This window comes from Strix aluco, chromosome W, assembly GCF_031877795.1.
Source record: "Strix aluco isolate bStrAlu1 chromosome W, bStrAlu1.hap1, whole genome shotgun sequence".
Lineage (NCBI taxonomy): Eukaryota > Metazoa > Chordata > Aves > Strigiformes > Strigidae > Strix > Strix aluco.
The window spans coordinates 718,932-734,692 of NC_133970.1; the positions used below are offsets into that span (position 1 = coordinate 718,932).

General features: G+C 55.8%; 1 protein-coding gene and 1 long non-coding RNA gene across 2 annotated transcripts; one reads left to right on the top strand and one right to left on the bottom strand.

Annotated features, from left to right (window-relative positions):
* The first annotated feature begins 2,036 nt into the window (after positions 1–2,036).
* LOC141917688 (uncharacterized) lies at positions 2,037–6,578 on the top strand. The gene is made up of 2 exons (XR_012621405.1): positions 2,037–2,126; positions 6,114–6,578. It is a non-coding gene; the product is annotated as an uncharacterized LOC141917688 (long non-coding RNA).
* Positions 6,579–8,555: 1,977 nt separating this feature from the next.
* Positions 8,556–13,863, bottom strand: LOC141917687 (alpha-N-acetylneuraminate alpha-2,8-sialyltransferase ST8SIA3). The gene is made up of 4 exons (XM_074811081.1): positions 13,654–13,863; positions 12,796–12,918; positions 10,147–10,704; positions 8,556–9,430 (listed from the first exon to the last, which is right to left on the bottom strand). Exons 1-4 carry the CDS (start codon positions 13,830–13,832, stop codon positions 9,148–9,150), a joined length of 1,143 nt encoding a protein of 380 aa, XP_074667182.1. The 5' UTR covers positions 13,833–13,863; the 3' UTR covers positions 8,556–9,147.
* Positions 13,864–15,761: the final 1,898 nt, after the last annotated feature.

Consider the following 15,761-nt stretch of genomic DNA (forward strand, 5'->3'; position numbering starts at 1 on the left):
GCTCCATGCATGGACATCCCCGTCGCGGTGCACCCCGCCGCGAGAGGGGCAGCAGGGCCGTCCCAGTGTGGCTGATGGCACACTTGGCTGGCCGGGGCTGTAGTTAAAGATTAAAACTGGATCCAGTTTGCAATATTTATCTTGGGAGCAGGAGGGCCCCAGCTTGTTTGGTTTGTGGGAAGTGTTGGGAAACGGTGACGCCGGTGTCACCCCACAGGGGCGTGGGGTCCCGGCAGTCGCCGTGTGGCGAGTGGGGCGTGTGACGGTGCCGGCGACACACGCAGGGCACCGCGGGGGGACCCCGGAGAGGGGTTAGGACGTGGTGAGGACGTGGCTGCTCCCCTCCCACGCTCCTCCTGCCTCTCGAGTGGGGACGGTGGCTCCTGCCTCCCTCCCAGGGTCGCGTCAAGGGTAAATGCATTAGATAAATCGGATATTCATCGTGGGAAGAGCGCGAGCAGTGTAGGCAGATAATGCTTTTTCATTTATACTGCACTAAACGTTGCCTACTAAAATATTTTTCAAAGATTAATATCTGGTTGCCCAAAGTATTAGCCCTGCTCTGGGAACATCCACTCAGGCGTGCTGGGACAGCGAGCCGCCCGCTTTGTGCAGGGTTTAAATGTATTTTGGCGGTGACAGCGCCTGACACGTGCAGGGGTGACTGAGGTTATTTGGGAGCTGCCCGGATTTGTGCTGTGCAGCCCAGACAAACCTCCCCAGAGCGACGGGGCCATTCAGGACAAGCCAAGAACGAGCGGTCCTGACAGAGATGTCCCGAGGAGGCTCTGAAGAGCAGCCACATTCGGAGGGTGAAAATGCTCCCAGAAACGGGGCGTGGGCCGGCGCAGGCAGGAGGTTGCGGTCAGGCGGTGCCCCTGCCTCCTGCCTCCGCCGTCCCCTTTAAAATCAGATTGAGTAAAGTACTAGAGTGTGTGCTGCAGAATACTGACATGGCATTAACCACGGGGGAACCGGATTATGGAACAGCTGATTTCCTGTTTTCATATATATGATTTTATAGATGTTATATATTTATATATGTCATATAAATGTTGCCAGAAACTGCTTAGAATGTTTAGATATGGTTAGCACCTAAATTATTACTTTTTACATCATTTTGAGGTTTGGCATCCCCAAAATACCCCCTAGTGACTATTGCTAGGCAATGAACGTGGTAATGTAGATGGATTTGGCAACGGTTTACCTGTCAGTAGGGGTCAGAGGGAGAACCCACACAGCTCCTGCCTTGCCGTGTCTCCCAAAGAGCCCCACCCAGGGCTTTGTTAAGTCTGGAAGAGGGATGGGAGGGAGCCAGGGTGCTCCCACCCTGCTCTCACAGGCACTGAAATAGGCAGTAAAGAGGAACTGGTAGGTAGAGGGAGAATGTTCCTGTTACTGGACATCCTCTTAATTTTGTAATGGCATAAAGGGATCCGATACCCCCAAGCTGCCTGTAACGAAAGGCTGGAGATCCAAAGCCCATTTTAACGGTGGGCAAATAACCCCTATGAGAGCTTAAAAACAAGGCAGCAGTTTCTGCAGCCATATGAGCTCTTAAATCAGCCAGTTTAAAATCTTAAAGTCCTTCAATCAATCAATCAATCAATCAATCAATCACTCACTCACTCACTCACTCAGCACTGCCTTTCAGCTGCAGCACAGTGTGCCCCAGCCAAGGGTCTGTTGTGGCTCCTGCCCCCCTGAGAGAGTCTGTGAGTTTGTGTGAGCTCCCAAACCCGGCAGCTGCCCGGCAGGACCCAGGCCCCGGTGTCCCACGGTTTAACCCTCCGAATCGCCGCCTGCTCACACGGACACCCTCGGGCTGGTAGCCCACGCAAAGCCAAAGAGGAGGAGTTGCCCAGCACACCTGGCAGTCGCCTCCAGACAGGGGGTTAAGGGCACAAGCCCCCCCCTGCCCCGGTGCGGGGAGAGGACAGGAAGGGCACTGGGAGAGCAACCGAGTCACAAACTCTCCAAAAAACCCCTCAGCACAAGGAAGCAGTGTGTGGTCGATGGCTAAGGACGAGGATGGCACCAAAACGAGTGGGGGGGCTACCAGAGAGCCCGAGGCGCAGGTGAAAGCCGGCCAGCAAGGGAGTTAAAAAACACCAATAAAACTCTCGGTGAGTTGTTAATGGCGAGGAGACGGGGGAGGAGAGTTGTTCTGCTGCTCTACGGGGAGGGAAAGCTGCCAGTGGGGAGCGGAGGCTGTTATGGGTGCTGCGGCATCCCGGTGGGAGGAGACATCGATCGGGAGGGTTCTGCGGGGTCTGTCCCCACTGGCTGCCGTGCAGTGTCTTGTTAGCAGCTGGGATGGCGGGTGGGGAGCGTGGGCAGCAAATGGGGGGCAGCACTGGGCTGGGAGGAGCTGCGGGAGTGGTGGGGGACCGGGCGAGGATGGGAGGAGGATGGGGTGAGGATGGGATGAGGATGAGGGGAGGACAGAGTGAGGACAGAAGGAGGATGGGATGAGGACAGGAGGACAGGATGAGGATGGAAGGAGGATGGGGTGAGGACGAGAGGACAGGATGAGGGCAGGAGGAGGATGGGGTGAGGACGGGATGAGGATGAGGGGAGGACAGAGTGAGGACAGAAGTAGAGCAGGGTGAGGACAACAGGACAGGATGAGGAGGACGAGGGGAGGGTGGAAGGACGGGCCAGGTGGCTGGGATGGCCACAAGCCCCACCTGGTCAGGAGCTGTCGGGGAGTGGGAGATGCCCCGAGGCAGCGCTGCTGCTCCCCAGCCTGGCTCCTTCCCGGCAGGGACAGGCAGGTTTTGGGGAGGGTGTTTTCACCCTTTGCGAACCGAGGCAATGCGGTGGCAGCACGGGAACTCGCTAAACGTTGTCGTGGGCCTTTGTGGACAATCACCCCCGCGCTCTTTGTGCCAGGTCGATATCACTGGCGCTCACCCAGCGCGTATTTCCGTGGGCTAGTTATTCCTGCGTGGGGATTTTCCAGGGGGCATTTTTGGTGTTATTTAACATCGGTGTCACTGGCATAAAATACGCCTGGAGCTTGCACAAGAGCCATGGAAGCAGGGTAATGAGAACTCCATGTGCCAGCTCGGAGTGAAAGACATGTAAGTCCAACTTCACTCTGTGTTAATGTTAGTACCTGGCTGGAGGCGCACAGGACCGGGCTCCCGGGGCAGCTCGTCCCAGAGTGGGGCTCCTTCTAATCCAGGCTGCGTGAAAATCCCACCCACAGAAACCCCGGATTTGGGAACTTTTCTGAAAACGGGACTTTGCTCCCTTCTGACATGTGGGTAACTATTTCAGCTGGGTTATTGTCGAGCTGTAAGTGTGCTTGAATCTGCGAATAGTCTCCGTATTTACCCACTCAGGAGAGAAAAAAGATCAGTTATAGTGGGAGAGAGCATTAGCTGTTTGGGCTCATTAGCATGAAGGGGTTTTTGATTAAAATGATGATCTGGTGCTCAGTAAAGTGCGTCTACAGCACAGAAACCCCCCCAGTGCTGGCCCGTCGTTATTGCTGCTGGGAAGCAGGTCAGGAAATAGTAAGAAGGAAGAAGCGGACACAGCTGAGTTTTACAGACTTCCAATGCACAATAAAACATTTTATTTAAAAACAACGCATTCAATATTGTGTTTTGGCACATGAGTCAATGTTGCAGGCACGTTCACACCAAAGAATCACATTGCTGAGAGGTCCCACACGAATGGCCGCGTCCTTTGGCGCAGCCGCCACCGCCGCGATGGGGCCGCGGGAGCCCCTCGCGGGAAGGGCCAGGCCCTGGCGCTCCCGGTCCCGCCGACCCCCCCGAGGCGCTCGGGGGAGCGAGGCTGGATGCCAGCACCGCGTCCCGCACCATGGCCACTCACCTGAGGCTGTGCCCTGGCCCTCTGTGAACATCAGCCATTTAAAAATAAATAATGCTTTTAGTATGGCCGTTAAATAATGAATCCTTTATTACAATTATGGCATTTTTTTTCTTTTTTTTAAATATTTATCTTTTTTTTTATTGAAAACAACTCCATCAGGCATTGAACTGTATAGCCATTGGAATAAAGACACATTCATTTACAGAAAACCTGCTTTTTTCTAAACAATCCGTTTTTGCAACCTCCATTCACAGTTAGTTATAGTCCACAAACGCTTGCTTTTTGGTATACTCCACAATTAAAACTGGTAGCCAAAATGACTTTGTCTGAATGTATCTTGCTACCATTCACTGAAAAGATGCAAGCAACGAAAATACAAACCCCAGATGTATAAAAGAAGAGAAGGTAACACACGTATTTCCACTCCTATGTACACCCCCTCTCCACATCCCCCGTCCCCGCTGCGGGGTCCTCGGCACAGGGCTGGAGCAGGATGCGGCCCCGCTCGCCTCCGGCAGCGCCTGGGACACGGTCCTGGCAGCCCAGCAGGGTCTGCGTCCCACCAGACCCTTCCCTCGGAGCTAGTCAGGACCTCGCTTGCTTTTGTAAACTCAAACCTTTCGTACTTACGAATATTGATCACGCTGCGTGTCGCATACGTTCATTTAGCAATATCCGCTTGCCTAGACGTTCAGGAATGACAGCGAGTATTTTCCCCGAACCATCAGGAGTTGGTTTAGGTAGACAAGAGGCTGGAAGGTTTTGGCAGGAAGAGTCTGGCCAAGGTGAGACCGAACGCAGGGGCTGTTTACGGTCCCGAGCCTGGCGGGCGGCAGCCGGCACCACCCCGCCCGGGGAGCTGCGGGCGCTAGAGGGGAGCAGCTTATTTAAAAAGGCATTTTCTGCCTCTCCCCCTTGGACACCGTCTCCTCCGCACCCTCCGGCCCTCACCTCACCCACCACCTCCATCCCCTTCATCCCGAAGCGCAGGAACCTGCCGTGAGCGGCCCAGCCTGGACCTTCTCCAGCCGTGGGCCACCAGCCAGCGCCGCAGGCAACGCCAGGGCTCCTCCCGCTGCCCACCACTGACTTCCTCCAGCTCAGAGGGGTTTTCTGATTATTTTCTACAAAACCAGAATTACATGTGCTGTAAGCCCGGCGCAGTGAGAAAAGGACGCCGAGCCCTGACCTTACTGCCAATTCTGGGGGGGGTCACCCCCCTTTGCCGCCCTGGGACACGCAGTGCCCCTAATGTGAGGCCCTACAAGAAAACCAGCCTAAAAATGGGGGTTTGGGAGAGAGCCCAGCCTGACCACGGGGCAGCAGCAGGGGCTTTCCCTGCCTGGGGGAGCAGAGCCCACCCTGGGCCACTGCTGGTCCCACCAGTAAGCACAAGCCGCCCTTCCCCTCCGGTCGCTCTACAAAAGCAGAATTCAAAGAGCAGGAAACAGGCAAAAACAAAAGATGCACATTTTAAGACGGCTTTCCACACTGCAAGAGCTTGGACAAAAAAATATTGATACTAAGAAGCAATTTACTTTGGGCTGTATTGCGCCATTGATTTTGGGGCAGAACTCCCCATTAAAATCAATGATTCTGAAATGTTCAATGCGGTTCTGAAAAATCGATGGGGAGTTTTGCTTAAAAATCAATGATATAATATGGCGCTCTGTCAATAATTTTTCTGTATTCCCATTTCCGAATATTTGCAGCCATTTTCGTGCTTCCTTCTCCGCACTCGGTGCCTCTTTGTGCCTCTGGAAAGTTCCAGCTGTGCTGCCAGAGCCATCCCCCGGCACCGACGGGGGGTCCCGGCCCTCCCCGGGGATGGGAGGGGGCTGCAGAGTGCTGGGGCTTCCCCCAAGACCCCCCGGTGGGGTCTGCTGCCTTCAGCCTTAACAGGACCTGGCTGTGAGCGGGAAGAACCTGAGAGATGCTCCGTTTGCTGAAATTAAGCAAGATCAAACGAAGGTACCGCACATGAAGACACCTCCCCATCGCCATCCCCCCCACGACCGGCGTCCCTGGCGCTCTGTGGGGTGAGCGGGGCCTCGCAGGGCTCCCGAGCACAGAAACAGGCTGGGGGGCGAGTTGGGGGCAGAACAGAAATTACAGCCGTGGACAACTTCCCCAAGTTTAGTGTGATTAGGATGGGAAATTGAATTTTTAAAAAAAAAAAATTATGAAAAATTAAAAAACGACCCCAGACCAATTTTGGTTTTTGGTTTCAACCTCTAATTTTTGCATTTCATCTTCTCTCCCAGACGCTCTAAAGCAGCGGTTTGAGCGGAGAGAAGATGTGCAGCGCTCAGGAGCGACCGGCCGAGGCCCCCGGGCATGTCAGAACTGCTGGATGCTGCAGCTCTGTGCGTGTCCCACCGCGCAGTGACATGGCCGGGGCCACATGGCTGGCAGAGCTGCCGGGGGGGCCATGGGATGAACCGCCTGGCCGCAGGCTGAACACCCCCGCGGCAAAAAGGGCTCCTGGAGATGCACGGGTGGAAATACGTCTGTTTAGGCTAATGAATGGTTGCTGGTGACTACTGGTAATTTAAAGTGGTTACGCCAGGTAAACACCGTGCAGCAGCCAAGCAGGATCTGCTAGTGCCATTCCCCATTACAGCCAGCAGCCAAAAGTTGTATAGAGCACACTGCCCCCCCTTTCACACCAATATAATGACAATAATTCACATTTCTTTAATGCGCTGATTAAAAATGGTTGCTCCCTACATGAAGTTGATAAAACGCCTCTTAATGAAAATATCAGGCGTTAACCACAAGCCAAGAGGTGTCAGCCAGGGTTGGGGGTGACCCCTGGCCCCCGCTGGGCTCTTGGCCACTGGACACACCTTCAACAAGCCCCTCGGTGACCTGCCGAGCCGTCCGCCTGCCTTCGCAAGCATGTACAGCTTGAAACGCCATCGGAAATGATAAATTACTGCACCTCATTAACAACTAGCACAGAACTCCATGCAATTTCTCTTCTTTCTGTTTCTTGGGCACAAACAATCCGCGTGCTCCGGCACTCAGAGGAGGGTTCCCGCAGGTCAGGACTGGTGCTGCCCAGCTGCTCCCGGCCCCGCAGTCCCAGCGTCTAGGGGGTGCGATCCCGCACCCCTCAGTGACAGGCCCGGCGGGGTCGGGGGGTCCCGGTCCCTCCCGCGGGCAGCTGTGAGCAATGAGGACAGCCTGTCCTCATGCTCTGCCACGGCCTGCGCCCAGTACGGCCGAACTCCGCTCCCGGGCCCTCGCGCATGACTACGACACAAATAATAGGCGATAACATCAAGGACAACTCCTATGGCACCGTACGGCATAAGACACCACCGTCACTGCACAACTATGTCTTCGTAACAACAGCTGCTGGAGGTTGGACTCTGCTGCAGGGACAGTGATGAGCGTGGGACTGATGACAGCACGGAGAGCCAGAGCACCCAGCAATGCTGAGCCAGGCTTGGCAGGGCGGGCGGGAATGCCATGGCACGGCGAGACCCCAGCCCCTCCGCAGCACGCCCCAGCCCTGAACAGCCTTGGAAAAAGCAAAAGCCAGAAAATGTGGGGTCATTAAAACGGGGAAGAAAGCCACCAGCTCCTTCTCCACCCTGGGGCGTGGGGGAGAGCGGGGACCCAGCTTTGGGGGCCGGTGGAGCTGCGGTTTGGTGTTGTACTCAAGATCTTCCTCACCTCCTACGTCTGCTTGTAGGTAAAGAGGCCGAGAAAAATTAAAAGGTGCCATTTCAAAGTATGATTTTAAATTGGATTTTGCATCTTCTTTCAGTGTGCAGTCAGTTCTCAGCGTCAGAGAGAATAGTAGAAAAATGTTAAAATACTTGTAAGCAATACTTGTAATAAGAAACTCAGTTATTTTACACGCTCCTTTATCCTGAGACATAATGGCCAACACTTTCAAACCCTAAGGTTTGTCCTCTCTACAAACAGCCGGATTTCAGCGGTACCGAGGAAGCCGTGTCTTCCTTTGCCTTCCTCGGGTGGCTGTTGGTGATTGGAAAACGGGGCCGCTCATTTAGTTGTCTGACCGTGGATTTGGAGATGTGAATGGGGAGACCTGGTAACTGTATTTCCTCTTCCCTGGATTCCTGCCACACTCACTTCCCTTTAAAAACCATTTTTAAAAACCCTGGCGCCTGGCTCCCGCTGCTGCCCGGCCCGCCCGCCCCGTCGCCGTTAGTTGGACTAACGAAGGCTACAACCACTCCCTACAGACACGCTGAGCAACGCACCCCATGGCCACCGCGGGAGTGCTGGCATTTTGGGTGGGACCTACCAAAACACTCTTGCAGCGGAACGTTGGGTACGACCGCGGCGGGTCCCACCCAGCAGAGCTCACCGGGACGGGCGCGGCGCCCGGCCACCAATCTGGGGGCAAAGGGATGGGTGGGACCCCCCCGTGGTCCCCATGCTCGGGGGGATCGTCCTCCCAAAGCACCCCCTGGCGTTGGAGGGTGCGAGGAGCCGGCGCAGAGGGAGGTGTGCCTGCGCCAGGGCCTGGGGCTCGTCTCACCCAACGCATCTCCAGAGAAACCTAATGGCCTTGATCACGGTGGTTTAACTTTAAAATCAAAAGACCGGATAGTATCACACGGATGGGAACGACCACGGTTCAGCCTAATTAGGAGTAGGGTTTGGCCCAAGTTGAATTAAAATGCTGAAGTGTTCTGAGAGCGATATAAACACCTAGCTAAGGTACAAGCCGGATTGCGACCTCCTTCTTCACGTTATGCTTTGAAAAATGTCAAATTCAGTAAATATGAAAATATGCAAGCAGTGGAAATCAGGATCCACACTGAAGAACTTGCAAGTGGCGATGAACTGGAATTCCGAGTGGCTTCCTCGATCGGCCACAGCGATCTATTATGCCGAGCAATTGATAGCAACATACACAAAAGCAGCAAAACCTTTTAAAATTAGCATTTCTAGTTCTAGTCAGGAAGGAACAATAAAATGAAGAGTTTCAGGGCATTTAGTGGAATGCTAAAATACGAAAGTATCTTAAAACATACTTAGTGGCTTATCTATAAATGCAAAATATTTCAACTTTGCTGCTGCGTGAATAGCATCCACAGAATTTGATAAATGCTTCTGCACTGCTAAATAGGCTTAAACCCTCTGATGAGCAGTGACAGGGGTGACTAAAAAGCATCTTTATATTATGGAAAATATTTTAGGCTGGGGTGTTTGTTTTTTTTTTTTTTTTTTTTTAGAATTCTATCTGAAGAACGTTTAATTGGGTTTTGGGCACTTTTTAGACAATCATTTGGCACTTCAAGATTTAGGTTCTTAGGCACAATGCGACAAGGTGAGTTTGGCCAGTCCTTCACCGTGCATCCTGTAGAGCAGCTGGAACTCTGCAGGCAGCTGGTGGGACTCCTGCCACTTGGTCGTGAACTTGGTTCCCTTCTTATCATAGTAGTGGTACGGGAGGTCCTCCCTTGTGTTGGGGTCGAACCCGAAGGGCCAGAATCCGTACAAGTGGATCTCTTCACATATGGCAGAAGCAAGGGTGTACATGAGAATACCTGTGCTCAGCCGCTTGGGCGACAAGTGTTTGTTCTTCCAGTACCTGCAAAAAAAAAAATAGAGGCTTGTTAGTCTCGGCGGGGGGGGGGGGCGGGGGGGGAGGAATGCCACGGGTTTGCTGTAGGAAAAAGTAATGTTACTGCCCAGCGATGGTGCTGAGAGCCTGGGCGAGGCAAGGGCTTCTCCTCGGGCCAGTCTGTAATGGGCGGGAGTGCAGAACCGCGACAGGCAGAACCCCAACCCCTAGTCTCTTGTGTCCCCCTCTGAACGGCTCTGGATTTTGGCCAGGAGAGGTAGTGCCTCATCCAGACAAGTACGATCCACTGGCTCTGCTCACACTCACTAAAGAGAGGCAACGTCATCCTGCTTCGATGTACTGCAGCTTTCCTTGGAGAGCGCCGCAGCTCCCGTGAGTGGGCTGGGAAGAACACGCTCTCCCAGACACGGTGCTTTGCTCCCGCCGTGCCTCCCTCGGCCGCCCCGCGCTCCTCCAGGCTCCATGGCAGGAACAGAGCCCAGGGCCGGGCCTGGCCCCCAGGCAAACAACCCACCCGCTCCGCTGCGCCGGGCAGACACCTGTGAGGAACCACCCGAAGGACTCACTGAGGCCACAACAAAGCTGCATTTGCTCTAAGGCCCAGCAGACCCAGGTCCTGACTCGCTAGACGGTGCCTACCAGATCAGGCACGAACAGGAAAACCAGTTCTATTTGTACAGAGATGTGTTTGGGCAAGCTAAACGCAAGGCAGAAACACACACCTGTTAACATGCTGCATGATATTTCCTGGCCAAGCCAACTGGACCTTCAGTTGCCCTCTGTGCTCAACAAAGAAGTCAACCAGCGTTCTCGTGACCGTTGCTGACGTGTGGAAGAAAAAAGCGGGGATCCAAAGGATGGCCCCGTCGAGCTTTTTCAGGCTTAAAAAGAAGTTGTTGCGATCCTGAATGGTCAAAAGATTGTTGTAATACTTTTCCAGGATGCTGGGGTTGAAGGTTGTAAGATTGGTTTTCCTTCCAACATCTTTTTGGAAAGCCTCCGTTGGAGCAAAATTGCAACGAAAAACAAAATCAGATTTATCTATTTCTTGCCCACACTGACTCCCGGTCAGGATCCCACTGTTTCCAACCACAGCACAAATGTTGTAATGCTTGTTCAGGATGGGCGACACGTCGGGAAGCAGCGATCGGAAGTTATTGCTGATAGAGAAAACGTACTTGTGGCTGGAATAATCGTAATGCATCAGCTGCCCGATCCGAACGCTATTCTTGGTCAAAGAAAAATTTTTTATTACATCGACATGCTGAAGGATTTCTTGCCTAAAATAAAACAGAAAAAGAGAAAAAAACATGGAGTTATATTTCCCCTCTTTCTGTGGTGGAGAGATTTTCTTTCCAGCTAGACTTACATTTTTCTTTTTTCTTAATGCAGAATTTTCCCGAGCAGCGTGGCGCAATGGCTTTTAAATTAACATAAACAGAGAGGAACCTGGAGCTCCGCTGGGCTTTACTGGGCCACCCTGAGTGACGCCAGCTGAGGGTGTGGCCGTGCCCCTTGGAACAGTGTCCGGACTAAAACACTGAATTCGCTGTGTAAGCCCCAGGGGTGCAGCTAACCGTTTGCCCCTTCCCCAGGCGCCTCGCTGAGGGGTGCTGTGCCCGTGCCGGGGCTCTCCGCACGCACCGTGCTCTTGGAAGTGGGCCGCGGATCTGGGAACGATGGGTGCCAGGATGGGAAGCAAACCCAAGCGGTCCAAGACATTTGGTTGAATTAACAGGAGCAGATTTTTAAATACATGTATTTTTTTTGTGTTCTCGTTAAGAAGCACAAACCCAAGTGACAGTCGCTGCCTCCATTTATGTAAAGATAATTCCTTAATGTCTTACTTGGGCAAGCACACCGGCATTTTTACAAGGGTTATTAGGGATACTTAAAAGCTAAACAAAACCAAGCCTGCTCAGGAATTTCCCTAGCAGGGCATAAAATTAGAAAACCAATACCACTTTATTTGCTCATGTTTATGGAAAACAAACAACCTTTCTTCCAGCTTGCAACCTCCAATGTCTACGCATTAATGGAGTCCCACTGGGTGCCCTAATTATGGGTTATGGCTAACGGACAAGTGCAACGGCAGATCCTGAGGCATCAGCTAAAACCTTCAGCGGGGTGGCACGGAGACAGACTCACAGAATCACAGAATCATCGAGGTTGGAAAAGGCCTTGAAGATCATCTAGTCCAACCATTAAAACTCATGATGGATGAGCTGGTGGTGCCAGGAATGAAGCCGTACTGAGGGGCGGCCACCATCCTGCCAGCCCGGCGGGTCCCAGGAAAGGATGGGGCAGGCAAGGAGCCCCCTCCTCACTGTGCCCCATGGCTCCCTGGGGCAGCCCTTGTTGGCACTGGAAGGGCATCGCTGGCCCTGCTGTGCCAGAGAGGGCCCAGGGGAGGAGGGGAGCACTGAGGGGGGCAGCACCCCATCCCAACTGGGCCGCAGAGCTGAGGGGACAGGGTTTCTGCTTCTCAGGTGGGAGATGGGAGCCGGGTCACAATGCAGTCTCTGAAAGAGCAGGCTTTTGTCAGGACAAAATTACAGTCCAGGATGGTAGTAGCTGTCTTAAATGGCTAAAGGGTTTTATTTTCTTTTAGAGACATTTTTAATACACATCAGTAAATATATCTATATTAAAAAAATGTATAAAGTATATATTTACTGATCTCTCTCTCTATATATATATCAGTAAAGCCAATAAATAAAAGAGGCTGGCCAGACAGTGCCAAGTTCACATCACACTGAAAACACATCTGACTTCCACTAAGTACGGAGCAGCTCTGAGGAAGCTGAAGGGACCGAGAAACCCTTTCCCTTGCCACACTGCAGGGATGTCAGTGCAACCTGTAGGCAGGAGGCAGCAGGTGGTGCCCAGGGAGGGTGTTTTGGGGCAATCCGGGCTCGAGGGCCCCCATCCAAGCCCCTCGCCCTGCCCGCCCCCTCGGCCGGCGCCGCGCCGGGAGGCAGAGCAGGGCCGCGCTTGCTCAGAGCTGCCGTCAGCTGGGAAGTTTATCTGGGCGCACGTCGGCCTCCACGGATGCGGCATTTCATGGCCGATACCATCCCGTTTGTTTCAAGTTTTATAAACCCCAGTCGTTTGTCTTGAAGTGACGACGATTTCACTCGCACACCGGGACGCCGGGTCACGTTCCATTTGGTATAATGCCCTGCTCTCAAATTTCTCCCAAGATAGCTGTAACCATCTGGGGAAATGCTCCGATTCAGCCTTTGTCTCTCGCCGCTGGCAAATTAAAAGTATTTAGCAGTCCCCGACTGTATTTTCTGCAGTCCGGGGCGGGGGGGGGGGGGAAGGGGACAAGCCCGGGGGGCGCGGAAGGTCCGCGGGCGCGTGCTCACCGCTGGTGGGCGAAGGCCGTCCGGTTGAAGGCCCACTTGGACGGCTTCTCCTGCAGCTCCTGGCTCAGGGAGTTCGTCATGGGCACGAACGAGGGGTCCAGGAACTTCAGCGCGAACTGGGACCTGCAAAGGAGCGCACGGACCCACGCACGGACCCACGGACAGACAGACACACGGACAGACACACGGACAGACACACGGACAGACAGACACACGGACAGACACGGACCCGCAGCCCGTTACCGGCCCCGGCCCGACCCCGCCCCGGCCGGTCTCAGCACCACGGACAGCGCCGGACGCGCCGCCCGGGCCCTGCCGGGCCGGGATATACCGGGATATACTGGGATATACCGGGATACAACGGGATATACCGGGCCGTACCGGGCTCTACGGGGCTCCACCGGGCTATACCGGGCCGTGCCGGGCTCTACCGGGTTAGGCCGGGCCGTGCCGGGCTCTACCAGGCTGTACCGGGCTCTATCGAGATCTACCGGGCCAGGCCGGGCTGTACCAGGCTGTACCGGGCTGCACCGGGTTGGGGTCTACTGGGCTGTATCGGGCTGTACCGGGCCGGGCCGAGCTCCACCGGGCTCTACCAGGCCGTACCGTGCCGTGCCGTGCCGGGCAGGGCGGTGTCGGGCCGCTCCCCACCGTTCAGCACCCCCGGGCCCTCCCCGGTCCCGCTGTCCCCGGGGGGTCCCTCCCGCTGCCCCCCGCAGGCCCCGGGGCTGGACGCGGCGCTTGGGCGGCGGGGGGGGGGGGTGGGGAGCCGCATGCCCGCCGTGGGGCCTTGCCGGGCCCGCCGGGGTAGGAAGGGGTGGGAAGGGCGGACCCCCCCCCCCCCCTCCGAGCCCTCACCTGAATCCCGCGTGGAACATGTACATGCGGGGCCCCCCCGGGCCGGCGGCGCGGGGCGCCCCGAAGATGTTGTCCTTCTTGAGCGAGACGTAGCTGATGAGGGAGAGGATGAGGAGCGCGATGCTCAGCATCACCAGCCCCAGCACGCTGGCCACCCGCACCATCTTGCAGCTCCTCATGCCGGGAGGCGGCCCCGCGGCTGGGCGTGTGCGGGGGGGGCTACATGGAGCGGGGAGGGGGGCGGGTGCGGGACGGCGGCGGGGACGGGGCCCGGCACCGCCGGCAGCCGGCGAGAAAATGGAGGGACCGAGCGGCGGCGCGATGAAATGGCAGCCGGGAGCGGCCGCCCCGGCCCCGGCAACCCCGGCAGCGCCGCCGGGCCCCCCCCAACCACCCCTCGGTGCCCCGGCGGGCCCCCCCCCGGCAGCCCCGGTGTCACCCCGACAGCCCCGGTGACCCCCCCGAGAGCCCTGATGTGCCCCCCCGACAGCCTCAGCGTGACCCCCGACAGCCCCCGTGCCACCCCAGCAGCCCTGGTGCCCCCCTGACAGCCCTGGTGCCCCCCGAGAGCGCAAGTGCCCCCCAGCGTCCCCTGTGCCCTCCGACAGCCCCAGCACCCCCCGACAGCCCCTGTGCCCCCCAACAATCCCCTGTGCCACCCCAGCAGACCCAGTGCCCCCTGACAGCCCCGCTGCCCCCCCCCCGACGGCCCTGGTGTGTCCTCCCCAGCAGCGCTGGGCACACAACCAAGTGTGCCCCCCCTCCGACATCCCCGGGGTGCCCCTGACCACCCTGGGGTGCCCACAGTGCTCTTCCCACCGCCTTGGGGTGTCCTGAAGTGACCCCCCCAAAGGACTGGGGGTGGCCCAGCCTGGCAGCCACAGTGACCCCTCAATAGCCCCATGGGCATGTGGGGGGGGGGGGGCTGAGCCACAGGGCGCCGGAGCTGCAGGGGACCCTGTGCCTTCGCTGGGGGCCTGCTGTCCGGGTGGGTGCCCCATGCGCCCCCTGCTCCCCAGCTTGGGGCCGCGGCGCTTCCCCGTGATGCCGGAGATCACCGTATGGCACGTACGGCCTACGGCGCCCGGCTCAGGAGACCCCTCGTTCTACCAAAACCTGGTGTTTAGAGCATGATACCGCTTAAAAGAGCCCTACTGGTAATTAAACCGGCCCATAAATCACCCAGCAGATGCCACGTGAACTCCAAGAGAGCCCCGACTGCTGTAATCTGAGGAATGTCTCCTATGAGCATGACTTCTGCACGCCGCAATACTTCCAGTGTTTCTTCAAGCTACGTTTTTTTTCCTTATAAAGCTCGCCCCCATGGAGAGCTCTGCCTCTGAGCCCCGAGTTCATAGAAGTGCCTTATAAATAATAAATACTGTCTTTGTAGCACCATCCTTGCTCTGGGCTATATCCTACAAGCTCTCCGTGCATGAAGCTCTCTTTGAAGAGGAGGAACATGAGGAGCTTGCAGGGTTGGGTCTGACGTCACGGCATGGTGCTTCAGCCTTCAGTGGGAGTTTGGCCTGAGCATGGCCTGGGGGTCTGCACCCCAGTCCTGTGGGATGCCTGTGGCTTTGGTGGGGAGCGAAAAGGATGGGAATGGAGGAAATATCACCCTCTGATAGAGCAGATTGATTTTTTACGTGACTCTTCACGTGGTTCCTGTTGTCGTCTGCCCAGCACACAGTGTACCCAGCTTCAACACATCCACCCAGGTGTCCCAGGTTACACAACCGGCAACTTTTTGCCTTTAGATATTTTGGAAATCCATTCTGTAACGCTTAACACTGTCTTCCGTAGTTTCTGACCATGCATCCCAGGGCTGGGTACACACCCCAGAGCAAGACTGTACAGCCCTCGTGCCATATACCCTTCTGCTTTTCTAGTACTTCTCAGTCAGGAGAACTCCTGCTGTTGGGTTTTGTACAAAACTCCCACCTGCCCCCTGGAAAGTTAATGAGCAAGAGCAGGGTATTTATTGCCAACAGGCTGCTGGGCAAGCGGGACCTTCTGCAGGTGGCCCCGCGATGTCCCGGAGCCCAGGAAATGTGTCCCCGGCACAAGCTGTGAGTGAATCAGGGTTTTTTTATCATGAGTGAGCG

Bases quoted from the DNA above. Each gene is read 5' to 3' on its own strand.
- LOC141917687 (XM_074811081.1), bottom strand. From the start codon at position 13,832: ATGAGGAGCTGCAAGATGGTGCGGGTGGCCAGCGTGCTGGGGCTGGTG. The intron at 12,919-13,653 runs GTGAGGGCTCGG...GCTCCTTTGCAG, and splicing joins ATGTTCCACGCGGGATTCAG to GTCCCAGTTCGCGCTGAAGT. The intron at 9,431-10,146 runs GTGTGTGTTTCT...TTTTTTTTGCAG, and splicing joins ATCATGCAGCATGTTAACAG to GTACTGGAAGAACAAACACT.